We start from the raw sequence: 25,730 nt of genomic DNA on the forward strand, positions 1-25,730 counted from the left end.
TTCAGGAAAAAATAATAATTGTCGCATTTTCTGGTTTTGGAAATCGGGGACGACGTCAACTTGTAAAATCATTCCAATTCCAATTTTTATTGTCCGCCATTAAAGTGGCGAGTCCAGGTAATTCCAGATTGCTCAAAACATAATTGCTCACCCTTGGACCTCAATAAATTAGAGCCGATTTTCGACGGTTGATGACAATAGCGCACTCGACGCTGGACATATTGGGATCATGGCCGCACGAAAAAAAAAAGTTTTTGTTAGATTTTTTTCCAGCACTCACGGAGCGTGTGGAAGGTGAGGATTTAAGGCAAAAAAGGGTGTGGATCGCGTGGGGGGTTGGATGGAAACACTCTCACTTATTAGTGTATCTATTTTCGGAGCGATTGCGCTTATTTCTCGTGCGCGTTCTTGTCCTCTATAGCGGTTTTGCCATCGTGTAGTTCTTGTTTTTATTCGACTCACGAACTTTAATCGCCGCTCGCAACCCTGCGTGGAATTATCTGGATTCCAAAAGAAAAAAAATAAATAACTAAAAATTGCGCAACGGTATTGTTCCCCCCGTTTGCTGGCTGCCAACCATCGGCGGGGTCCCCATTGTTTCACCGGCTTTTAATGGAGCGGTCGAGGATATTATAGTACTGTATAGCAGCCGGGGTAGTTTAGATTTGGAGAGATATACACTCTCCATCGACACAATCGTTAACTGTTTTATAGTTTGGTTACATGTCACGAATCAAATCCAAGGTCTACTCGCAATTGAATTACGATAATGGCGTTCTGGGCCTTCGAAAAAATAAAAGCTGAACAAAAAGAACTTGACAAAATAAATGTGTGTGCCGGCCTTATCAAACTTTCCACACACGCTGAAAGAAAGAAAAAAAGAAATTGAATTATGCATCGAAGAAAGAAAAAAATGAAAATTCTAAATGGCGATTCAATGGTCGAAACAATCGTTTTTTTTTTTTTTTTTTTTTTTTCTTTCGTGAATTTAAAATTTCGTCTGCGGTCTCTGCGGGCCTTTACGAGATTCTCGGGCTGTTGTAACATCTCACAGGCAGGCGTATATATCATACGCAATGCTCATAGAAAGTGAGCGCGATTGTGTGTTGCACGTCTTTCATCCACCGGAGAGAGAGAGAGAGAGAACCGACGAGTACCTCCTTAATTTGTTTCTCTTGCGAAATCTCTGGCGCGCAATTTGAATGATGGTCCTCGTCCTCCTCGGAGAATGTCGAGTGCTTTTGAGGGGTTCTCCTTTCTGCCCTGAAGGATGTCGTCATTTCGGGCTTGTTGTCTGTCGTATAGCAAAGCATCTCTCGACGATGGCAACTCTCTTTATTATCCAAACCGTCGTCACCGTGCGCGTCTCTTTAAGAGAAAGAAAACAAAAATGAAATAAAATAAAAACGAGGTTCCGAATGAAGAGAGAAGACGTGAATGTATGGCCGCCGCTTGTGTGTGTACACCGCACGTCGACTCTTGTCTTTAAAGGACGAAAGGGGAAACAACGAAAGAAAAAAAAAAGACTTTCACTGGCCAAGATGACCATTCATTCGTTGAAGCTCAACTCGAGAAGAGATCATAAATCCATACATTACTCTTTTCTGTCTTTTCTTTCTCTCTTTTTTTTTTGAAAGAAAAACACGACGGAATTTTCAGTGTTTCTCTTATTATTCTAATGGCCTCCTCCTCCGTGAAGACGAAAAAGAAGCCATTCTTCAAAATCTTTTTATGATTCGAATTTTCTTAATTCTCTCTTTTTTCTTTTATCTCCGGTTGAAAGCCCCCCGTCGCAGCCAAAAAATGTCTTCTGACTAGTCTACTGTGCACACATATATATCTAAATAGCTCGACGCCAATGAGGCCATCAAGATGTGCTGAACTCGATTTCAGCGCACATTTTTCCGATTCCATTTCGAATCGTCATAATAATCCAGTCGACTTTTCTTTACCCAAAAAATGGGTTTTTTAGGAAAGTATTTAAACGAGTTAACGAGACTCGTCTCTTTTTTCTTCTTCTTCTAAACGATGATGATGAAGAAGAATATGTCTAGGAAGTGGTTTGCCCCCTTATTTTTTTTTTTGGCTAGTTGTTTGGCAGTTGCCGTGCGCGCACTTGTCCGCGTTTTTCACCAGTTTTTTGAAGGTGAATCCTCCTCTTTTTTTTTTTGTTGCGTCGTTCTTATCAGAGTCACGACATCCAGCAACAAGTTTTTCTTGTCGGTGCGCAATTTTTCCTGCCACGTCATGCGAAAAGAACAACAACAAGGAACAAAAGAATCGAGACCCCCCTCCTCCCAACTGGGAATTAATGATTTATTCACTTAATGAGCGTACGCGCACCTGTGTACTCTATGTGTGTGTGTGTGTGTACTTTCGTGACTGGTAAAGAACAAGAGGGAAACAAAAAAATTTCTCAAGGAACAAACATCGTCGGGGGAAAAAAGGAAAATCAGATTCCGGTACGCGCACATAAAACAGGCGACGCCCAGGCATTATAAATGCCAGGAAATTGATCCAATGACGGGCCAAGACCCCCTGCAAAAGGGTTCAAGGGCTGATGATTACCGCGCCAAAATAATTTCTGACATTTGTCATGATTTTCGGGCGGGAACTTCGAAAAAATGAGGATGACATTGTGCCATTGTCAACCTTGGAGTCGCCAAATCATTTTTATTCACAACTCCTATTCAAAAGAAAAGTGATTTAGGGTTACGCGATAGTATCGCGGCGTCGTCGTCGTCGTCGTTTCGGATGATGTCGACTGGCCAGTTGGCGTGTCGATGGGTGCGCATCGACATTATCCCAAAAGAATAAGACGAACCAACGTCGAAAGAGCAGAGCTCGCGATTCGATTATGCATGTGGCTGTTGTTTCTTTTTCTTCTCCAGCCCCGGTGAGGATGGGCTCGTCACGATTTTCCATCATCTTCTCCGTCAAGGGGTGGGCTCGTGCGTTTTTCATGTTTTCATTCGTATTTTTTATTTGCCGATTCTTCTTCTGTGTGTGTTGCATTTTTCCCTGTATATTTATTTTTATGGTTATATTCTCTTCGGAGACGAGAGAGAGAGAAACTGGAGAGTTCCCCCCCATTATCACGTGTTCAAGGGTGTTCTAACCTTGGTGGGAATTACAATTCGTTTCTATTCTTCTTTATCCCGCGCAAAAAAATATGGAAAATTCATTCTCGTTTCTTATTTTGGTTTTTTTCTTTTTTCTTTTTTTGGCCGATTGTGTGAACAGACGCCGCAGGTTCGAGAGTTGAAGAAGAGAAACACGGCCGACGTCGTCCTGTTCGTGACACGGTCGTTTCCCATTGTTTAAACGCGGGCGGCGCTAGCGCAAGAGCGGCGGCGGCGGCGATGGCGTACAGCGACGACGACGACGACGTGACACCCTCAGCATTCGCAACTTATTCCGTGCCGGGAAGGCCGTGGATTTCATGCACGACCAATTTCACACCAGCGCCAATGGCTTCGCAGTTTACGGAACCTTCTCACGGTCCTTCGTTTTGGCCGGTTGCTGCCACCACTACGAGACGGACCCAACAACAACAACAACAACAACAACAAAGATCAAACGTAAACGATCAACCGTCCACCAGCAACAAAATTTCTCTCTTTTGGGTTAAGGTTAAAACGGACCGTATTAGAAACGAACGTGACAGTTGGACGTCCATGCGCGACGGCCGAATATTAAATTGCACCTTAGTCTCGGTGGTGTAGTAATAAGCATTGAATAATCAGCATCCCAGGTTGGTGGTGGTGTCGTTTCAAAACTCCTTAATGGGCTGCCCAGTTGATAATCTAGTCCAGCTGTTGCACGGCCCAACCGTGGTCACGGTTACGTGAGTCGGCAGTGTGCTCAGCCTAGCGTAGATTGAGAGAGAAATGATCTGTTTAAATCACACGATACAAGTCCTATGTCGATGCCATATATCCAAAGAAATATGAATACCCACCACCACCAACCGCTTTTTCCAGTTATTTTGTTTGGGGGAAAAAATGTTTTCTTTTATTTTCTGACCATTTTTCTTCTCTTTTGTCAAATGTTATTGACGTTGCACATTTTCATAGTTGGATGATGAGAAGGTCCAGCCAACGATCCGGCACGATGAGCCACATCAACGAGCAACCGCCGTCGACAACCAGAGCGCTACAGGTGCGTGTCTTTTACTTTTTTCTTCGCCCGTGACAAATAATCATAAACAAACAAACGAAAATAGCAAAAGAAAAACACACACATCGAAATTTGGTTATTCCATACTAGCTACTATCTTATTTGGTAAAAAAAGAGACAGAAAGGAAAGAAAACAAAATGTCAGTCGAAGAAAAAGAAAAAAAAAAGAGAGAGTTGTGCTGCTCATCTTTGCGGCCGGGCCGGACCGTTTTGATGCGCTAGGGGGGGACTGTGTTTTATCAAATGTGGTTGTTGTTGTATGTACTGTACACCCTTCTTTCTCTCTCTCTCGCTGGTGCGTAAAAAGTCGAAGGAGGGAGAAGAAACAAGACAAGGGGGTTGATGCACAACGTCATCCATCTGTCGCAATCGATCACACGTATCGCACTGGAACGCTAAACATATTTGAGAAGAGTTTCCCTTTTTTTCTTGTTTGTTGTTGGGGTCTTTCACTTGTTCCAGGGGGGGAGAGAGAGAGATTGGTGGTATCGCGTGGAGGGGTTTATTGGTCTCTTGTCGAATAACAATTTTTATTCATTCAGAGTCCCACCGTTTCCTGCGCATTCGTTTTGTTTGTTTGGTTTTTTGTTTTTCCTTGATTTTTTTTATTATTTCGGCTGATCTCATTCGCTGCGCTCTCCAATTAAGGGAAGAAACAAACAACTAATGGGATCCCATAAAATGGAAATATCCGCCAGACCTTCCCACCTTCTTATTTCTTGTTTCTTTTTTTTTCGCTTTTGTTGTTTCATTCGTGATGGTTGATTCGTTTTTCCTCCTCCGTGATCAAGTCGTTAAGAGCCTTTAGATCGGTTCTGCTTTGATTAGCTCGATCCCAAACGAAGTTCTGCTATCATTGGATTCATCTGTTGGAAATTCTAAAAGCATTTTTGATTCGTGATATTCCGTAAAAATGTTGAATCTCGTTTTTTTTTTTCGTGATGAGTTTTGTATCTATTGATGGATTATCTTCTTTTTAAATGAATTTGTCGCAGGTGGTGGTAGCAGCGGTGATACCAACGGGGAACAGCCGACCACTGGACGAGTGAGCAGTTTCAAACGCATTTACGCCACCAGCCGAGCGTCGTCGACGGAGCGCAATGCTCATCTGGTCTCAGGTAACGAAATCGTTTGCGGCCTATTCGCCCTTGCGCAATTTTTTTTTTTTTTTTTTTTTTTTCACCGAAGATAATCAATGACATGTAAGTAATAACTAAGAAGACGAGGAAAACCGAAATAAAATAAAAATAGGGACGGCCGAGTGGTGGTGGTGGTGGATGTGGTGGTTTGCCCGTTTTCACTCGCCATGAGAATGTTTGCCAGCCGGCCTGTGCGCACCGCTGCACACACACATTCCCTCCTCCTCTATTTTAACTCAACAAAAGCCAAGCGGTGGTGGTGGTGGAAGACTAACTCTGTGCGGGTACTCCTCTCTCCCTCTCTCTCTAGAAATGCTTTCTCCTTTTTTTCTTTCGTGATGATAATGATGATGCACATCCTCTATAACCCGCACGCTCGCACCCGTGTGGGCGACATCCACCACCACCACACGCCAGAAAAGTAGGGGGGAGAGACGTGACTCCCGAAAACAATCAACCAGCTCATCGATCGGAACTTGGCTCAAATCGAAATGGCCAAACAATTCGACGATGATCATTTTCCAAACATTTTTTGGGCGACTTGGTTCGTTGACCAAGAAGATGACACACGACCTCATTCGGTTTCGTTCTTTTACCTCACACACACACTCGCGGGTAGAGTCTATACGTGTGGCACTGATAGATGGCGGATGCCCAGAAACGGAACGGTGGGGGCGTGGGCGTTGTGGAAGACTCGGTAGAGAGTGAAAGGAGAGGAGAGAGAGAGAGAAAAGGGCTTCCACGATTTGATTTTAAATTTCGGTTGTCGTCGTCGTCGTTGGCGCTTAACTCTTTCGGCTAGGGGGGAGATCCGCGTTGCGCAATGTGTGCGTCGTGTTTGTTCTTGTCCCTTTTGCGCATTTTCTATTGTCGACGTCACGTTACGTGGTAGATACGTGTGGTGTCTTGCGATCTCAACTGAGCCCCGCCAAACGCATTTTGTGTGTTTCGATTAGCAGGTGAAACTCAAATCACGCCAGGCGGATCGGCCACCGCCAGCAGTCACGACCACGACCACGACCCGAGGATTGAGCAGCGACAACCGACCGCAGGTGAGAGAGAGAGAGAGACGATATTTGACTAGAGGGGAGAGAAATAAAATAAAAAGAAAAAAGGAAAGAGAGAGAGAGAGTCACACGATGAAAAATCTTGTCAGAGGTTCGCTTCCGCTCAATCGATCAACATCATCATCGCCAGCTAAACCCGCACGGGATGATGGAGTCCCACACGTCCAGCTTCTTTTCCCTTTGATATCTAAAAGAGGGGCGCATCATCAGCATACAGTCGAGTAGGCTGATAGCACATCGGGGCATGTATACTTATTATTCCTCCATTCTCTCTTTTCTTCGGTGGATGACATCAGAATCCTCTAACCCCCGGAGAAAAACCTTACCAACAAAAAAACTATCGAAATCTTTTTTTTTTTTCGGGTAGAGAGAAAGAAGAAATGAAATCGAGTTGACGCTTTGGTTTAGTTCGATCAGCAATAAAACGATTAAACTAGTTGGTCGTGGGGGGAAAGAAAAAAAGGAAATTTGATTTTCATTTTATTGAATTGGATGTGATCGGCAAACATCTGTTGGGCGATTCGCGTCGAAACCTTCGGTTTTCCCGATTTCATTTCGTTTGGCTTTTTTATTTATGTTCTGTGGGTTTTTTGGGGGGTAATTTGGATCGATTCTATTTTTTTTTTATCGATAAATTGATAAAAATGGGAACGAAAACAATTTGGAACGTGCATACGCATTAAATGTGTGTGTTGAGGAGGTAATGACGAATGCGGTGAAAGAGACTTGTTTGGCCATCCGTGGGAAATTGGGAACGGTTGCGTGAGCGTTCGTTTGATTCTGTACCGCCGTTGCGTCGTTGCTGAATTTTCTTGAGACGTACGAAGCCGAGATAAACTCGCGAGTATTTTTCTTCTTTTTTTCCCCCTGATTTATCGCCTTTGATTTTTCCTTCTATCCTTTTCTCTCTCTCTCTTCTTTCTCTTTTTTTTCCGCCGTCAATGACCAGAAATAATAAAACCAGACGTAATCGAGCGCGATAATACAAAAATGGTCGGGAAATTTTTATTTTATTTTTTTTTTCCCGATCCGCAAATCCTGTTTGATTTTTTTTTTTTTTTTTTTCAATCCGGGATGAATGAGAAAAATATTTATTCATTATTATCATTTTTTGATTCATTTCTTTTTCCATTTTCTTGAACGAAAAAAAAAAAGACGCATTTTTTTAATGGTTACGAGTTTCCCAAATTTCTCTTCTCTTTCTGGTCTTGGCTGCCGCACTGATGCCCTCGTTGATGGACATTTATTGATGTAGGCGGTAACGCAGGTGGTCGACAGGACTTGGATGGCCACGTCGGTGACGGCGGTGGTGGCGGCGGCGAAGATGACGACGACGACCGAGAGGACAAGCCAGTCGAGAGCTGCTTGGCCGTCAGCAGCGCCGACGGAGAAAACTCTGGTCACGCTTCGATGCCGCTCAACTCGACAGACTTATCCAGTAAATAATAATATGTCCTTTTTCCCTTTTTTTTCTCTTGATTTTTTTATTTTTCTTTTAATGGGGAAAGTACGTACTTAAAGAAGAAAGAAATAAGAATAATCGCAACCTTTTCGAATGGCTTTTAAAAATATTTTTTGCTTTTCCCCTCGTAACCCAGAAAAATCCATAAAGAAAAAAGAGAATGTTTTTAGTGTTAATGTACTACTACTAGTCTACTACTACTACTATTTCATGACTCTTTCCACCCCTTTATTCTCTGTACTTGTATAGATAATCTTGGTCCGCAATGGGTTGATGGAGCGGAAGTGGACGAGTCGTTTCAACCGGTTCCGCCAGGTATTTTTCTTTTCTTTCTTCTTTTCTTTATCAAATTTATGAAATAACGACAACAAACTTTTTCGGTGTAATTTCGGTTGAAAAATGTTTGCGGTCATTCCTTTTGGCGAAACTTTCTCAAACAAATTCATCCAGTCGCTTAGTTAATAATTTGTGCTATCAGTTTTCGTTTTGAATCTGAAAATTGTTCTAAACTTGTTTTGTCCGGGGAAGAAATCGATTCAGATGTCGGTCGGCCAGCAGCAGTCGGCTTGCTGGAAGAGGATTCGCCGCCGGAACAAGTTCCGATTCACTTGGAGAGACTAGACGACAATATCGTCGACCTGCCGGCCGTGCCCGAAGAACAAGAATTGACGACTGACCCGGGCAACAACGGGAAGGCGGAACGCGTCCGGCACTACGATCGCGATGAGATTCGCCAGTACATGCAGAAACAGAAGAAGGAGCGCAAGGAGAAGGCCACCAAAGGATCGGCCGGATACGTTTGCCATCACACCCGCATCAGTCCCATCAAACGCTCAGATTTGGGTCTGCCGGACAAACCGTTGGTTCAAATCAAACGGAAACAGCAGCAGCCGAAACTTGGGCCGGATCCAACAAACGACAAACCCAAACCGGAAAAGATCATTTCCATTCCAAAGATTGTCCAAAGAGAGAAGACGAAGAAGGTCGATAAAGAACCGGAGAAAAAGAAGCCACGGGAGCAGGAGGCCAGCAGGGAAAAGTGTGTTCAAACGGAACCGATGCTGGGCGTGCGACAAACAACCGATGAAGCGACTCAGATGACGGCCCGCAGCGAAGTAAACGACTCCAGCACCGATTGGCTTCACACGGTCCCTACCAGCGCCACAACGGGCCGGACGGCTGCACAGCTGCCGCCGCCCGAGATGATGGTGGCCTCATCGCAGTCCACAATGGAGAGGATCCGCTCGACTGGCAGCGTCTCGGCGGAATCGTCTTCGAGATCGCGATTCCTTCCGCGCGCCCATCCGGCTTCAGCAGCAGCTGATGATACCAAACCCAAGCCCGTGACCAATTTGATCCAGAAAATTGAAGATCTGGAACATTACATCGGAAATCTTTTAGAAGCTTCTTCATTCCAGTCGCTCAAGACTCCGGCGGTACATGAGGCTCATCCGTCGACGGTTGAACGGCCGAGGGACGTTGCTCCATCTTCTTCTTATCGTCCATCACCAGGGCCGGAGGAATTACCAAAGATAAGGAGACAAGTCCCAACCAAGATGACCTCATTCCGTCCTCCTCCTCCTTCCCACCTTCCCCTCCATCCGCCCGCTCCAATGTCACCTCCCGCGTCGGCATCTCTTTCGAGTCGAACGGTTCCGGATGGACCCACACGAGTCGCCCACCCACCACCGACGCCCCCGACGCGCATCTCTTCGGTACAGCAGCAGCAGCAGCCACAACCGTATCAGCTGCTGGACACGACCGCCTCCACCGAATACCATCCGCTTCCTGATCACCTGGCCGCATTTCTCCAGTTGGACAACAGGCGATCGCGCAATGGATCACCCACCGTCTGCCAGCGCCCGGAAGTGGCGTCACAATCGAAAGCGGACCCTAAGCCGAGTGACGGGCGTTCCAGATACGTCACGGAAGAGGCTGCCGAGTTGAGCTCTCTTTTCCAGCGACTTTCTCGTCTTCCGGAAGCCACTGCGGCCGCCGGCCAAACCCAAGCGCGACCGAAGCCTGCGCAACAACATCGTCCAACCGGTGCAGCCGGACGGGAGGCGGAAGAACCGCAAACCTACTTTCGCGACTTCAACGAAATCCTGCAGATGGATCCCAACCCGTTGACGGAGCGGTCCAACAGCTGGAAGAGAGTTGCCTCACGGCCGGCAGCTGCTGCCCGCCGTGATGCTAGCGGTGCCGACGGTTTCCCCCTTCCGGCGATGGCGCCGTACAACATTCTCTCGGCTCTTAGCGACGAGCTCAAAGCGACCATGAAACGGATCCCGCGGGGCAACGATAATTCCTCCGACTCGGACTTTCAGTCACGACTCTCCGTTTCTGACATATCTGTGCCGGATGCGGTCGCCAAAGTTGCCACTTACACCACCGCAAACGCCCAGCTCGCCCAGCCTGGCGTCTCCTCCTCATCCTCGCCCCATTCTTCATCGAAAAACGAAATCCAGTTGCCAAAAAACGGGTCAGGTTCTCGAACCGGCGTCCATGAGGCCGGTTCGAGAATGTCCAATCAACTGGAAAGTCATCCGGGACCACCCCCAGTGGCCAATCCGCCATCCAATGACGAGACGGATGCCAGCCAAATCCCGCAAGAACTGGACACCACTTATCTGACGCTGACCCCGCAGTACACCTCGTTCGAGGCGACTTTCTCGCTGGCCAGGCCGCTGGACTCGACAAGTATAACAGAAAGTGGGTTGGCAGCTCATCCGGCGGAAAGCGACTCCAATAATCGCTCCATGTTTTCCACCAAATTGAGTCCCATTCCGCGAGCCATTTCCCCGCTGACTCTCAATTCCGACTCGGACTCGAGCGCAATCAATACGGAACGGAAGCAGTCCACTTCGTCTTCCGATCGCTCCGAACGTGAGCGATCCATCGGAACGGAAAATGTCGTCAACGAGACCACCAGCCGCTTAGTCACGACTCCGTCGTCACGCACTGTCCAGCCTCTGCAGCCGGGAAGTTTGGCGGAAGAACACGCCAAAAAATCGGACGAGCTGCTGGCCCGGCTCCGGGCCGAGATCCAGCGCGACGAAAGCCTCTACCGCTCGATCCAGCACGTTGACCGTCTGGAGGATTCCGCCATAAAAGACTCGTCGAAACGATTTCGCATTCAAATCGATTCCAAGACGCGGACGTTTTTCGAGGCGCAGACCGATGCCCTGCGATCCATCGCTCAAGATGTCAGAGGTGGGCTGGCGGCCAATGCATCCGTCTTCTTGCAAGGCAGTCAGGCGGCCATGGAAGTGGATCGAGTTCAGAGCCAGACCCGCAAAACATTGGATTCCGGTCGTCAAACGTACAGCTCCGATTTCGACGAACCTTCCGTGCGGAGTTCGCCCGAAATACCCACCGAAATGCCCACGGAATCCCAGGCGGGGGCGGCGGCATCCACCGCTCAATCCGCCAGTCAACAGTCGCCCAAACGCTCAACGGATTTCGGATCGGATTCGGAGCGTAGCGGGCTGGATTCGTCGGCGCTCTCGAACGTTTCGGTGCTGCCACCCAAAGCAGTCGACGTTCTGCTCCAGGAAGAGGCTAAACAGCAGCGGCTACTGCTCAAGCTGCGCGAGAAGGCGCAGGTCGAGAAAACGCTGGCCGAGCTGGAGCTCCTACAGATGCAGAAGCGCATTTTGCGGGCCCAGGGCGAGCGTGACAAGGCGGCCAGCATAAAAAAGAAACAGCGCGGATTGCTGTTGAAACTGCAGGAGGAGCGGGCGCGCATCGAAGCCCTACGACGCCAGCACAAGAAAGAGGAGCAGCGGAGCAAAGCATCGTCGGATTACCAGCACTACGACAGCAGTTCCTGGGAGACGGACGTGAGCGCTGTCTCTAATTCGACCGTCGGTGCAGGGGACACGTCGGCTTCCATCGTCGGTGAAGCTTCCAATATCGACCAGCTGGCCGATTCGTCATCCACCTCCACTCTCCAGCAAGTCATCAGCGAAGCCGCTCACATTCAGGTTGGTTATTCTTTTTTCTCTTTTTTGTCTCTTTTGTTTTGTTTGTTTTTTGTTGCCTAAATTCCTAATTTGATTATAACGTTTCCATGGCGTGTTGATGTCCATATTCCGTTTGCACAAATCACAGCCACCTTCCAGCAATGACGAAGCGGTCGACGATGACGCCGAGGTGAGCCAGCAACTTAGCCGCTCCACTCGCAGCGAACTGGAAGGTCACGACTCCGGCTCGGCCTTGTCCAATCTCCGGTTACGTGCACCCTTGTCTCCCAGAACGACCGCCGACAGCATACGATTTCGGACGAAATTCCGCCGTCGGCACTCGAGCGGCTCGGACGATTCCATCAACCTGTCTCAGAATGGTAATCCAGACAACTTTCTATCCATCCCTATTTTGTTGTGTGTGTGAATCATTTAGGCGTCGTTTGTGAATCAGAACATTCACGCCTTGATTCCCTCGTCGGATAATAATAATAATAACTGTGTGTTTCCATTTTGCAGAAACAGCGTCTGACGTCAGCGATGTCGAGAGTCGCCTACTGGCCTTGACAGATCAACTCCAGCGCCGTCAAACGGAAGCCCAGCGTTTGAAGACCGAACACAGGAGGCTCAGCAAGGAGAAATTTAAGGCCCAAGAAAGTGCCTTGATCAAACAGATTGAGGTAAAGGACTTTTTTTTTTCTTATTTATCTGTTGGATCATTTTTCCTCGTTTGTTTCACTGACGTGGCCCGTGACTCGTGGAATTTACACCCTATTATTTTCCCCCGCCAGGTTTACGACCGTTGTATCACCGACCTTCGTTCCCAGCTGGATGCCGATGCCGAAACGGGCGCAACCGCCAATGCCGTTTTAGCTGTCCGACCTGTCATCCGTCAGCCGCGAGCCCTCATCCGCGCCGATGAGGCCAAGTCGCCAACGTCGGCTCGATCGGAATCCGAGCCCAAGATTTCGGAATCGGAATCGGCCAAGTCGTTGGAGGTGGAAGGACAGACTCCACCGACGGAACACAAAGCAGTAGAACAGTCCTCGGGGAGCTCTTCCATCAGCACGCAAATTCAAACCGAAGCGGATGAGTCCATCGGTCAGCTGAGCGACCATGAATCCGTCCGAGGTGAACTGCTGGTTGAAGAAGGTGAAGCGACCATGTTGCCGGTTGTCGAATCCGCCGAATCGGAAAAATCTCTCTCGGAACTATCAACCGATCCGTCGGCAGCCCAGGATAACCAGGCCGAGATATCCGACTCGGGTCGAACGGATCTTTTCAATCAAACGATGATCATCAAAAGTGACGTTCAAGTCAGAGAAGAATTGGCGGAAGAAATTTCCAGATCCATTTTGGACATCCTGGTGGAGGAAACCATCACTCTGGCCATGCGTTGCCTCCTGAAGAAGAAAAAGGAGACAGAGGAGGTGGATCCTGTGTCCAGTAAAACATCGGCGGATGTGTTGCAACGTGTCAGCGCTTTGCTGTCAACCTCGGCGACGGAAGTGCCCAAGGAGAATCGCTCCCAGTTGTACCTGACCACGACTTTCGATCTTCTCAGTCCCGACGATGGACATTCGCCAATCAGTCATCCGGCCGGAAACACATTTGCTCCGCCTTGCGATTTGACCAGCGCCGAGGGACGTGACGCTCTCGAATCGAAACTCAATGATTTGCGTTTCGACAACGAATGGATCGACGACGACTTGGAAGTGGCCCCCGTTCTGCCGGACTCTGCTCCGGACGAAAATCGCGACAAGGTGATCCAGGAAGCCGAGGCCCTGGAGCGCGAACAAAAGCGGATTGAACAGGAGATCCAGCGGTTGAGCTCCGGATCGGTTCTCTATTTGCGGGAGATACCCAACAAGCCGCCTCCGCCTTACACTCCGCCGGGCCAGGCCCTCACTTGGCAAAAGATCCGCTCACCAGTCGTGGCGGAAAACAAACAAATCGTTCCGAAATCCAAAGAAGATGTCGCTCGATATTGTAAGCGCTTTACAGAATTCCTACTCGACAACCACTCGCAGCCAGACATCCCCATTCCGGATGAGCTTCTTACGGTCGATCTCCAATCGCAATCGGATCAGCCAGCTGAATGGCAAGACAATTGCAGGGCTTTCTTGTCCCTGTTAGCCGATTTATCTCGTCTCCACTTGGCGGAGTTGAGAAAACGCAGCACATTCCTGGCCGGTCAGAAATTTGTGGGTGGCCGACCGATCCGGTCGCGCATGGAACTCGTAAAGGCCGTCGAAAGCGCCGTGCTAGTCCAAATGAATTACCAGCCGCGCTTGCTTCGCGAAAGCCAACTGGCCAGGTGGTCGCAGAAGAAACGCGATCGAGTTGATGAAATTCTGGTACGCGAATTGCAAATCGAGGAGAAGTTCTGGACGGATTTCTCCAGCGAAGAAGTTCAAGTCAAACACCAAACAGCCGAGGCCATACTCGATTTGCTGCTGGACGAAACCGCCTTCATTTGCAAACGAATTATGCAAACCGCCAAATAATAGCCCGACTCTCGTTCGTCTTTTAATGTTTGAAAACCGTTTGCCAATTTTCAGAAATTTTTCGCGCTGACTAATATAATAATAATAATACACTGCTATTTTTCGAATCGACCGCTCGTTTCTTTCTCCTGTGTATGTCGTGTGCATTGCAGGCAGGAATGAAAGCGGATGCCCGCGCCGAGGAAAGTTTGGTATTGTTCCAACAACTGGAAAATTAGTTTGGTCAAAAGTAATCAGCCTATGGTAATTGATTTTTTTTGTGCGTGTGGCGTTGTCTTCGTCTTAGTAACTCAAGGCTATTTTGACACCTTTTAAGAGATTTCCCTTTTCCTTGACTGGAGGGGTACGTGACTGCGCCAGTATGTACGGTACGTCCCTTTCATACCTGTAATTGCCTCTTCATGTGCTGTGTGTCTGTTGTGAAACCCTGCAACATCGCCGCCAGCGATTTTCCTTTTTTCGGTAAGACTCTCTGTATTAATAGGTCTATACTCTATTGTGTATGTTTAGGAAGGTTATGAGAGGTGCCATACATAGTTATAGATATTTCGTTTACTGATCAGTGACTTTTTTTTTGTAACATTCTACCAGCAGTTTTTATGGGCAATTTTTTGTTGTTGAAACGGAGTTTAAATTCCAACAACGGGTTTAGGAGTAGCGAAAGGCTGTGCTTTTATTTATGATCAATTATGTACGCCATCAGTTACCAAGTATTTAGACAAATAAGCTGTTCTTTTTTTGTGTAATTAAATTTTCACCTTCATACTTGAAATTCTTCAGCCTTTTGCACAGTCTCTGTTCTCGCCCTTTTCAGCTCTAAATTATTTTTAATGTGAGAGACCTCTGGTACGCAACGATGTGATCGATTTTTTGTTCTCTCCTTCTTTTGCAGCTTAACTCAAGGCTATATGTAGGACACTTGCACAGAGATAAGATTTCCCTTTCCTTGGCTGTATGGATAGCCAGGTAGTAGTATCAGCAGCTCGTTCAGGTTTGACCTCCTCGTAATGCACGTGAACGTTTTATGAAACCTCGGGTTGCCGTTTTCATCGTCAGCTGCAATTTGTGTTTGAAATCAATTCGATTCGCCGGCCTTGCTGTTAATAATTCTTATGTGGTCTTTTACTGCATACGACGAGTTGAATAATATCAGATATCATTACCATACTGGAACGGAGACCCTTTTTCCTTCAAATAAGACTGTCCATTTCGATTTAGCAGCTGCTCGATTGATCAATGGAAAATAACTTCAAATATCTTAATCTATTGAGAAATCCACTCTCTCTGTGTTTTAGTTTTTTTTTTCACTCTTTAGGCGCTTTGTTGTTTGAATAAGCTATCATGATCGCCACAATGGAATTTGCCGTTCGGTCTGGGTGCAGTTCCAATGTTGGAAAGTGAAAATAAAGCGGATATCCCGCATTTGGATTGTTTTGGCGTTCCTTCATGAAGCAATTTTACCACCAAGACTTGGCTGTGTATAAATTACGCAACCCTCTCTCTTTAGATCAATTGCAAGAGTTTGCGGTCAAGTAAAACTGCTGCATGGGAGGACAACCTGGTCACGCTTTTGCGGGAGGCAAATGTTTTTATTTTTGTTTTGTTTTTTTAACTTTTTCACGACATTATGTCGACGATTACTATTTGACTTGATGGATTGACAGATATTAAATGGTCATTAAATCTTAGCTTTAAAATAAAGAGTTCTAGAACTTTGTCACTTAATTCCAATATGATGCGAATCTTCTGATGCCTATGCTAAGTATGAAGCGAGAGCTGGACAAGGTTAATGCGTTTTTACATTAACAAAAATTACTTAGGACGTAGAAATTGTGGTAGAAATCTCTGGATTCTGGAGTCAGTTAACTGGACTTGACTGGACCACTGGACCTTCTGAGTTCTGAGTTCTGAAGCGGCAAGAATGCAGTAAGAATAAGAAAGGGAAACTAAAGATTCTGTGATCTATTACTTAAAAATAGTTAACTTATTATCCGATCTCCGTTGTTTAACTTTTTAATTGTTTTTTGGAATTTGAAGTAACGAACGACGTGTCATACTGTCATGTGATGTCTGTGACGTGACTGTGCAACCACACCAAAACCCATTACTAGATGTCGCCAGTGTCGTCAATGTTGTTCTTACATCGTGAAACGGGGTGTCGGTAAAGTGCAGGGTGCAGGACTGCAGGTGCAGGTTGCACGGGGGGTAAAGTGCGGAGTCTGGAGTGCAGGGTGCGGCGTGCGGTTGGTGGGTAAAATGCAGGTCCATATGCCGCTCACAGAAAGTGCAGGTTAGGTTTTATGTCTTTTAAAAAAACTGGTGGTGTACTAATTTAATTACATTGAAACTTTTTTTTTAACATGAGTCCACCACTCAATCAGGCCAAAACGTTTTGGGGGTTTACAATTTTTGGAAAAGGGTGACGAAGGCATCGCAGCCAGTCCCCGTATCAACCATTTTGTGCAGAATTTTACGGAAAACTCAATGGTGAAATCCGCAATGTTCTAGCTAGCATAGTTTTTAAATTATTTAATAAAAACTAAGGGACCCCCCAGAAATTGTAGTGTTTTTTTCCGATTTTTGACATCAGTTTTCGGGCAAACCAGACCTTTAAAAAAAATCTAATTTTTCAGAATGAAAGATTTTGCCCCATTCCAGAGACATCTTGCCCCGTTTTTATCTTAAACGGTTATTAGCAGAGATATTGGCAATTGAAAATCTTGGAAATTTTTCGACATTTTCTGAAGATTTTCGCCATTGACAAACGTCACTTCGCCACGCCATCTAGCGGCCGATTTTCAAAAAAGCAAAGGAGATCTATTCTTCTGGCCATTAATTTTTGATTGATTGAATGATTGAGAAAAGAATGGAATCGATGTAAAACTGCTGGGCTAGGTTGGCTATCCATAGTTGAAATTCGAAAAAAAATGGGACGGATTTATAGGAAGAAAACAATTTTCTTATGTCAACTTACTTGCCACAGTGAAATCCATCGCAATGTTTGCTAAATTGTTTGCGAAACCTACGATGCTGTCTACCGTTACCTTTGGTATATTCGACCGAAAGATAGATTTGTTTGAAATCACAAATCTCGGAGAATTAATTTATCAATTGTTTAGCGTTCTGACTCACTCCACCAAAGAGTTCACTAAATTGGAGTGGCAGCATTTGAAGAAGTATTTTTCATATTTCAACCGCAGCTTGTTCGCAGAACGCACGGACACTGTTCTTCATGTTGTAGTTCGCAAAAAATGTGTGTTTCCCGACGTGGTAAGAAAAATCCTCAAACTTGGAGCTAACCCAAACGCCATAGACCACAACGGACGTACACCACTCCACCTTTTAGCGGCAAGGTGCGGCGAAGATCCAGAATATTTTGCAGATCTAATCAAGTTTCTGGTGGATGCTGGTGTGCATCTCGACATTGCCGCAGATGGCGGGAAAACTGTTAAAAGTATTCTTGGGGACATTGTTAAGGAATGGAAGGATGATAATATGTCTGTTGATCCCTAGAATCTCTAATTAACACCATTTTCCCATTAACTTGCCTCTGTGCACGAGTTATCGGTCTGAATGGAATTCCATACGACGAAGATCAACTTCCTCCTCATCTCCAAGAATTGGTGTCTCTTCATAGCTCTGCTCAAGGTAATTGGAAAGTGCAATTTAATTTGTGTAGATTTTAATCATCTTCTTCATCGTTTTAATAGATTCCATGGATCTCTCTTGAAAGAATGACCACAAGCAGCTCTCAAAAGAATAGCTCTAATAGCTGGCGGGTTTTGGTTCAAGTTGTTTCTCAGCAGCTATCTCTGTATCGAAAACCATTCAATTTATGTCCTGAGTTTTGATTCCAAATCTTATATACCTTTTCACGTTCCTGGTGTGTATTGAATTGATCTGTTCTTCTGTTTGTATTTCTTCCGAGTCCATTGGACTCGTAATAAAGACTGTGTTTATGACCACGACAAATTTAGTTGTTAGTAAAATCAAGACAGGAAAAGAAAAAATGTGATTAAATTCTGACGAAGCACGACAGAGGCAATGAAAAATCTTTGCGTTGCTTCTCAACATTTATAAATTTTACGTCCTAGTATAATTTGAATAATCAATTAATCGTTGTTGAACTTTAGGGTGTTTGTTTTATTTAAAATGAACTAGTTACACAATATGGTCTTGTACCAATTCAAATGGTCGTCACAACGATCCGCTTCAGAATCCAATAAAACCATTTGCATGTAATGCGATATTATGTAATTACAGATTGCTTGTAATATATAAACGATGTAGGCGGAGCAGCATCACGGCAGCTGTCGTGAAATCTTTATTAATACTCCCGCGCACCGTTTGACATTTGAAACAGGCCTCGAGGCAAAAAAATGAAAACTACTACTACCACTACACACTGCCAGCATATGAAGACTTGACCTTTGAACTGGTTGAGCTATATAGAAAGGTCGTCGCGTCTGATTATTAGCGGGTGAAAAAGTACAAACGCCCCATGGCACTAAAATAATAATAATAGTACGTGGATGTGTGGGCCTTGGCTGTGTGCTATATGGCTGGCCTTAAATTTTCTGTGTCAACTGGACGTTAACCAATCAGCCTCCAAAAGCCGGACACACACAAAAGGGTATACACAATGTCTCACAATGCACACGGTGACCTTTTTTTAAGGCCTTACAGCAACCTGAGAAATGTGTGTCTAGAAAACCCCAATCCAATTATCCAATTTTTAATTTAGTTTTTATTTACTCGGCTCTTTTTCTTCTTTTTTCGACAGAGAGATTACATCCTCCTAGCCCGCCTTATAGTCGCTTATTCTGATGTACTGGTACAAACAACATGCTATGAAAGAGATGGAGATAGAGCAGCAGTAGGAACTCGGGATCACCTAATACACACATCCAGCGTGAAAATACCTAAACACAAAGTCTTGGGGCGACTGGCTGGCCCTCCTCTTTAAACTCTCCCGTAGACATCCCATCCATCCTCTCTCCTCTCTCTACCAACTGCCAACACGTTTTCAGCGCATCCCACCCCATTCCGGATAATACGTACAAAATAAAAAAACAACTCCTCCTATTACTTCCACTTACCTTCCTTTTTCTTCAAAGACCAGATGTTTCCAAACTCCAATTTTAGCGGCATCTAAAAGTAAAAGTGATTAAAAAAATACTCGAGAAATGAAACACGACATGGCAAAGACATCAAACGTAACAAAGGAAAACAAAACAGATCTAAAGTGAAAAACAATCATATAAAAAAATAAATGTAATAATAAATTAAATCTTGGATCTTTGTTGTTTTGACGTCGAGTCGCATGATCATTTCCGTGGAGAAGCTCAAGGTCGAATTGGTCATACATGAATGGAAATGAAATAAAAAATAGGATAATTATTAGTTATAGTTAACATTGATGATTTCAAATTACATAAAAAAAGATATGGAAATTTATAAAAAAAAAGAATTGAATTAAACTTAAGTCAACGGTCCCGCAATAGACAATAGTGTTTTACGACCACTTGATTTTCAGGAAGGTCAAAAAAACCAACGAGTCAACCACTAGATCGTAAAAAACACACACATTAAGACTAGCCGACGACCACTTGATTTTCAGGAAGGTCCGAAAACCGACGAGTCAACTACTAGATCGTCAATCCAGCCAATAAAAAAAGCAAATATCTAATATAAATGGGAAATTTTTTTTTGGTTTTGGAGGGCAGATGCAAAATGCCCCAACGCAGGGCTTTCAAAAAGAGTACATGTACATTCAAAAGAGTACTTTTCAGAGAGAGTAGAACACAGGAAATGGAGTAGAGTGGTTGGATGGAGAACAACATACTACTGCAAAATGCCCCATGCAGGGTTTTCAGAGAGAGTAGAACAAAGGAAATGGAGTAGAGTGGTTGGATGGAGAACAACATACTACTGAAAAATGCCCCATGCAGGGCTTTTCAGAGAGAGAAGAACACAGGGATGGAGAGAGTAAAGGAATGGAGAGAGTACAGGGATGGAAGGAGATTGTTGATTTACACGGGCATATAATAACAAATATTATACATGACCTGCTCTGCTTGGAGATTTTAGTATTTCGGAACTTCAGTGTAGTAGTGGGTTGTGACTGCTTCCTGGAGGTAGCTGGAACGGGCTGCTGTTACACTTTCCTATCCAGCAGATATGCAGTTGGAAATGTCCATTAGTTCCTAAACGAAACACAACTGCAGGACCATCTGCACAAACGATAAAATATGACAAGTTGTTGATTATGTTTTCTCGTGAATCAATAATTTGTAATTTACCTCACTTCTCCAACATGAAATTTCTCAAAGCCGTATGTTGGGAGCTAATCCTATGCCTCTTGATCTTTTGCAAGATTGAAAATTCTTTTCAGTGACGTAAAATTATTTTGCACTACTTGATTGATGGTTAACACTGCCAAACACAGAGGTCGGTCCAACAAGACGACACAAAAGGAAAAAGTGAAAAATTTAGTGACTTGTATCCAGTGCATACTGATATAAAAAATTACCTTGAAATTGTTCCACTTGAGCAGGTTTCTGTATAAAACTAATTTTTAATATAACAGAACTGTACAGCGAAACATCGTTGGTCGTAAACTGCGATTGTTTATTTACAATTTGGTTTCTTTGTGCTTGGCTAGCACGCCACCATCTTAGAAGAAAAACTCACACAAACAACAAAGCCAAGCACAGCAGCGTTGCCATATGTACACCAAGTGGTGTTTTTTTATTATTCCGATTAAATAAGCGAGCTAAATAATAAATTATCTTTTTTTGTTTATATCATCAAACTAGTTTTTGTTTTTAATTTGTTAAAACTCATGATCTAGTTTACATGTGTCTTAATGTTGCAACGCTGCACGTTAAGCCCAAGTTCCTGTTTCTATTTGTTTTCCCACCATTCGCACTTTTCGTCTTGGCAGTATACTTGCTGAAGCTAAGTTATCGTTACCTGAAGAAAATGAATGAAGAAGATATCCAAGCACTAGAGTCATGGAGGGATAGCTTAAGCACAGGCGCAATTCCGGTAATGTTATTTAATTTTTTTTTCCAAATTTTATGTGTAATTGTAAATGTATTTATTTTTCAAACTAGACCATCATTAGGAATTGCCTCAAAAAACACCAGTATTTTTGCAAGTTTTGGTAAAACAAATTAGAATAAATATACTGCATTTGTAGAGTTTTTAAATTCATGCTCTTACAATAGGGTTGCAAAGCTGTAAAGAGTGTTACACATGTTCGTTATGGACTTGTCATCTATGATGGAAAATATTCCTATGCATATGGAATGTTGCCAAAACACCTCAATCATCTTGTCGAGGATGGTCTGCTGGAAATGTTTACAATCATTAAATTAAAACAGTTTGTCATTGTATGCCCATCAGTAGTTGCTTCTGGAGTTGATGGAAAGAAAGGATACGAAATCCTTCTTTGGGATATCGTGCCACTTACGCCTGGTATTGAGGTATGGTCACTTTGTTTAATTTCAAGATTGAAATTGAAACTTTATTTTTATCAATGCTTGTTCAGGTGGGAGAAATCCTCGGAAACCCTCAGACTGTTTATGATGAAGGAGTCTGGACGGCAGATGTCCCCACAGTCACCAACAACTTTGTTCCCTTTGATCAGCTACCTAACCTGGAAGATGACAGTATCATTGGTAAGTTGTCTAGGTGCACTATCATTTAAATTTTTCCTATTTGAACGTTAACTGAGACATGACTAATTGACCCTGCATTCAGATGTTATTGGTTTGGTGTTGCATTTTCATGAAATGGTTTTGGTTGATGGTTTTAAAATAACGAGGTCTCTTACAGCTTAACAGAGAGCGCTAGGGGTTTTACGCAGGATACTCGTAAGAACCACCTAGCGGCTGTCCCAGTTTCCGTGCAGGATACTGTACACATTTCAATTATATCCCTACTGGATTGTATCATTTGGATAAGTGTCGTCTAAAGTAAACGAAGATTAACATCACACTAAAATGAAAAAATATTGATAAAAATGTTGCACGATAAATTGACGGAGAATAATAAGAAAAAGAACTAAAGTGACCGCCAGATGTAGAAGAAATTTCATTTGACTTTTAGCCCTTCAAAGAATTTCAATTGCTTTCGTGTAGCCTCCGCGTAATTGGAAACCTTACGATAATTAAGACAAACACCGGTTCTAAGTCAGTATTTGTCAACAATAGCTGAAGAGCCTACCACATCTTTTATTCTTTTATCATCACCTTCAACAACACAAGCCCAACAATTGAGTAAGTAGTTATGCTTCCCAGGAGAGTCGAACACTGTACCAACTTCAAAGTTATTCTATGGCGTAGCGTAGTATAGTGCAACCTACGGGTTGTATGGCGTGGCAGGCAACGGGTTAACTTAAGTGTGTGTGTGTATGTATGTATGTGATTGTAAAATGTGGTGGAATTGTGGGTGGAGGTGGGACAATAAAGCAATTTCTTGTAAAGTTTTTTGTTTGCTGTGTCTTATAACTTATATAATAAAATAATGTTTCTTTTTGCATCTTGTATATTTCTTGAAAATTTTACATAAGTTATCGGCAAGTGACTGATCTTCTCCAGATTGTTTAAATTAAATTCTATGAGGAATCAAGCACTATCTTCAACTCCTTTGCTACGCCAACTTAAGTTGAAAACAGAGCCGTTAACATCAAAAACTTTTAGTAAACACTATACAGTACGTTTCTTTCGTAACTTGCCCTGTAAATGAAGTTCGTCCATACACTAGAAAATGTCGGAATGCAGAGCGACTAGAGAAATAGTCACCTCCAACATGCGAAATAGGAAAGATCCAACAAAAATCAGAAAACGTCGCAATGTCAAAAGGTTTGAAGGTGGCAAGAGAAGTCGCGAGAAGTCGTACAAAATAACCGAGATTTAAAAATTTATTTTCTTATTTGAGATCAACAATTCCCAGTGACTAGTAGCTTTTAAGATATGACCGATAAATTTGAACATAATTTTTAAAATTGAAAATTCGACTCTAGTATTTAGGAGCGTCCCTGTAGTAAGTTGGAGAAGCGTAGGTTGAGGTGTAATATTGAGGTGCCTTATTGGTGTAGTAACTGGGGGTAGAGTAATACTTTTGAGCTTCGGTGTAGTAGGTCGGAGCGGCGTAAGTAGTGGTATAATACTCAGGTGCCATGGTAGTGTAGTACTTGGCGGCCTCGGTGTAGTAGCTGGGGGCAGCATAGGTTGTAGTGTAATACTCGGGGACCTTGGTGTAGTAAACAGGAGCCTCTGTTTGGTAGTAGCTTGGAGCAGAGTAATACTTGGGTTCCTCGATGTAGTAACCTGGCGCAGCGTACGTGGTCGTGTAATATTCAGTCTTTTCGGTGTAGCACTTGGGGACTTCGGTGTAGTAGCTAGGTGTAGCGTAGGTTGTGGTGTAGTAAACTGGAGCCTTGGTGTAGTATTTCAGTTCAACGTAGTACGAAGGAGCAGCCGCTGTGTAATTATTCGGGGATGCGTAATACTTGGCCGCCTCAGTTGCAGTTGTGTAGCTCGGGGCAGAGTAAATGAGTAATACTTCGGGGCTTCGGTGTAGTAACTCGGGGAAGCATAAGTTGTGGTGTAAAACTCTGGAGCCTTAGTGGTGTAATAAGATTAAGCCTCGGTGTAGTAGGCTGGGACAGCAGACGTGTAGTACTCCGGTGACTTGGTGGTGTAGCACTTGTGAGCCACAGTGTAGTGCTCAGGATTTTGGTGATGTAGCTCGGGGCAATAAGTTGCAGTGTAATACTCTGGAGCCTTGGCGGTGTAGACGTGTAGTACTTGGGGGCCTCAGTGTAGTAACCGGTTGTTGCAAGGGGTTGTCAACTCTATTACCCCTCGTATTTTTGGATAGTTTTGAGGGATGTTTCCAACGTTGGAAACCAAGGAAAACTTGAAAAAAGGTTAAAAGGGTAGGGCCATTATTTGACTTGGGAGAAACGGCAGGAAAGTTAGGAAAGGGGAGATATTTGGAAAACCCACGGAACATTTGCAATTTTTCTATTAGAAAAACTGGAAAAAGGGGCGGATCAGGGGTAAAAACCAAGAAAGAGTAAGTAGCAAAACTAGCGCAAGTAGTATCCTGCATGGAAACTTGGACAGCCGCTAGGGGTTCTACGCAGGATACTCGTAAGAACCACCTAGCGGCTGTCCCAGTTTTCATGCAAGAACTTCAGGCAACGCAAAAGTAGCCGTATTCAAATTTCGCGCGGACATCGATAGTGAAATCTGACAACGTTTCGACGTAAAAAAGGGGGGAGTAAGGAAAGAAAATGTGGTAAAAAGTGGGGTATTATCTTGTAATATTTCCAGTTTTTCCAAATTTTCCAATTTTTCTAATGGAAAAGGGGAAAAAGGTATAAGAGTAAGAAATGGACATAGAGAAATTGGAAATTTGTGGATAAAGGTTAGAGAGGGAACAGTACGGAAATTTAACAAGAATACCGCGCTGTTTTGGTTACTTCACTGTGCGTGGTAATAACAATTTTCTAGAAAAATTAGAGTTGACAACCCCTCGGGTTGTTGCGTATATTGTTGTTGTGTAGTAAGACGGCGGCATTGCGGTTTGGTATCCGCCATACCCAGAAGACATCGGTACACCAGTGGTCGACCCAGCCATCAACGATACAACACCCAACAGCAGCACGACGCCATAATTAACTAAACAATTAATAAATTTAAATGTTACCATTAAAATTCAACAATAACTGGCATGTTAAAACATAGAAAATTAAATAGAAATTGCTACAAAACTTCATGTAAAAACATAATATTTACTCATGGTTGAGAACTGATAATACGACGATGAAGGCAGTTGGTGGCAGACAGTGCACTTCAGTTGTTGCCGTGACGGAGATGCTCAGTCGGGTCTCGGACGTTCCGGCCCTATACCATTCCGGCCCTACCATTCCGGCCCTAATTTGGAAAATCACAGGTAGGGCCGGAAGGGTGTCCTTTCCGGCCCCAATTTTTGAAAACCCTTCCGGCCCCATATTTGAAACTATACCGTTTGATGAAATAGCCGAAATTATATGACAAAAAAATTAAATATTTGTCTAGCCCTGTTAATAGCACGTCCAACATTCCCCATTTTTGGTAACAGTTTTCCTCTATGTTTTCTCGGAATCGCCTTATATGCTTTAAACATGAGGGACTCTACAACATCATTTGCAGGGACAAATACATCGCCACGAATCTTTTGCTTTGCAAGGGCGTAAAGGGGAATATGAACTTGTAGTGAAGGGTCGGCCTTACAACAATGGTGAACGTCAACGAAGAAAGAATTGTCTACTTGTGTAACCCTAGCAGGGCAGGAATCGCTAGTCTACTAGTCTACGCTCAGTCTACTGATTTCTATCGCCTTTTCTCTCTCCT

General features: G+C 44.2%; 3 protein-coding genes across 6 annotated transcripts in view; 2 read left to right on the forward strand and 1 right to left on the reverse strand.

Moving 5' to 3' along the window:
• Positions 1 to 14,426, forward strand: part of LOC124326972 — a 37,701-nt gene extending 23,275 nt beyond the window's left edge. Inside the window, exons 5-14 of one of the 3 annotated variants that reach the window (XM_046785710.1) lie at positions 3,244 to 3,581; positions 4,077 to 4,161; positions 5,175 to 5,297; positions 6,278 to 6,370; positions 7,641 to 7,823; positions 8,097 to 8,162; positions 8,376 to 11,833; positions 11,961 to 12,192; positions 12,332 to 12,492; positions 12,604 to 14,426. In XM_046785710.1, the coding sequence (XP_046641666.1) occupies positions 3,244 to 3,581; positions 4,077 to 4,161; positions 5,175 to 5,297; positions 6,278 to 6,370; positions 7,641 to 7,823; positions 8,097 to 8,162; positions 8,376 to 11,833; positions 11,961 to 12,192; positions 12,332 to 12,492; positions 12,604 to 14,319 (6,455 nt within the window). In that variant the 3' untranslated portion in view covers positions 14,320 to 14,426. The remainder of the gene's footprint in view (positions 1 to 3,243; positions 3,582 to 4,076; positions 4,162 to 5,174; positions 5,298 to 6,277; positions 6,371 to 7,640; positions 7,824 to 8,096; positions 8,163 to 8,375; positions 11,834 to 11,960; positions 12,193 to 12,331; positions 12,493 to 12,603) is intronic. The other 2 variants (XM_046785711.1, XM_046785712.1) reach the window with 2 other exon arrangements.
• The window catches only part of LOC124327110, a 271,197-nt gene that overhangs the window by 102,046 nt on the left and 143,421 nt on the right, over positions 1 to 25,730 (forward strand). The window lies entirely within an intron of this gene.
• Positions 23,347 to 24,935, reverse strand: LOC124326906 (extensin-2-like). Its single transcript, XM_046785623.1, has 2 exons — positions 24,868 to 24,935; positions 23,347 to 23,728 (listed from the first exon to the last, which is right to left on the reverse strand). Exons 1-2 carry the CDS (start codon positions 24,933 to 24,935, stop codon positions 23,347 to 23,349), a joined length of 450 nt encoding a protein of 149 aa, XP_046641579.1.

The sequence above is a fragment of the Daphnia pulicaria genome, chromosome 2 (assembly GCF_021234035.1).
Source record: "Daphnia pulicaria isolate SC F1-1A chromosome 2, SC_F0-13Bv2, whole genome shotgun sequence".
Classification (NCBI taxonomy): domain Eukaryota; kingdom Metazoa; phylum Arthropoda; class Branchiopoda; order Diplostraca; family Daphniidae; genus Daphnia; species Daphnia pulicaria.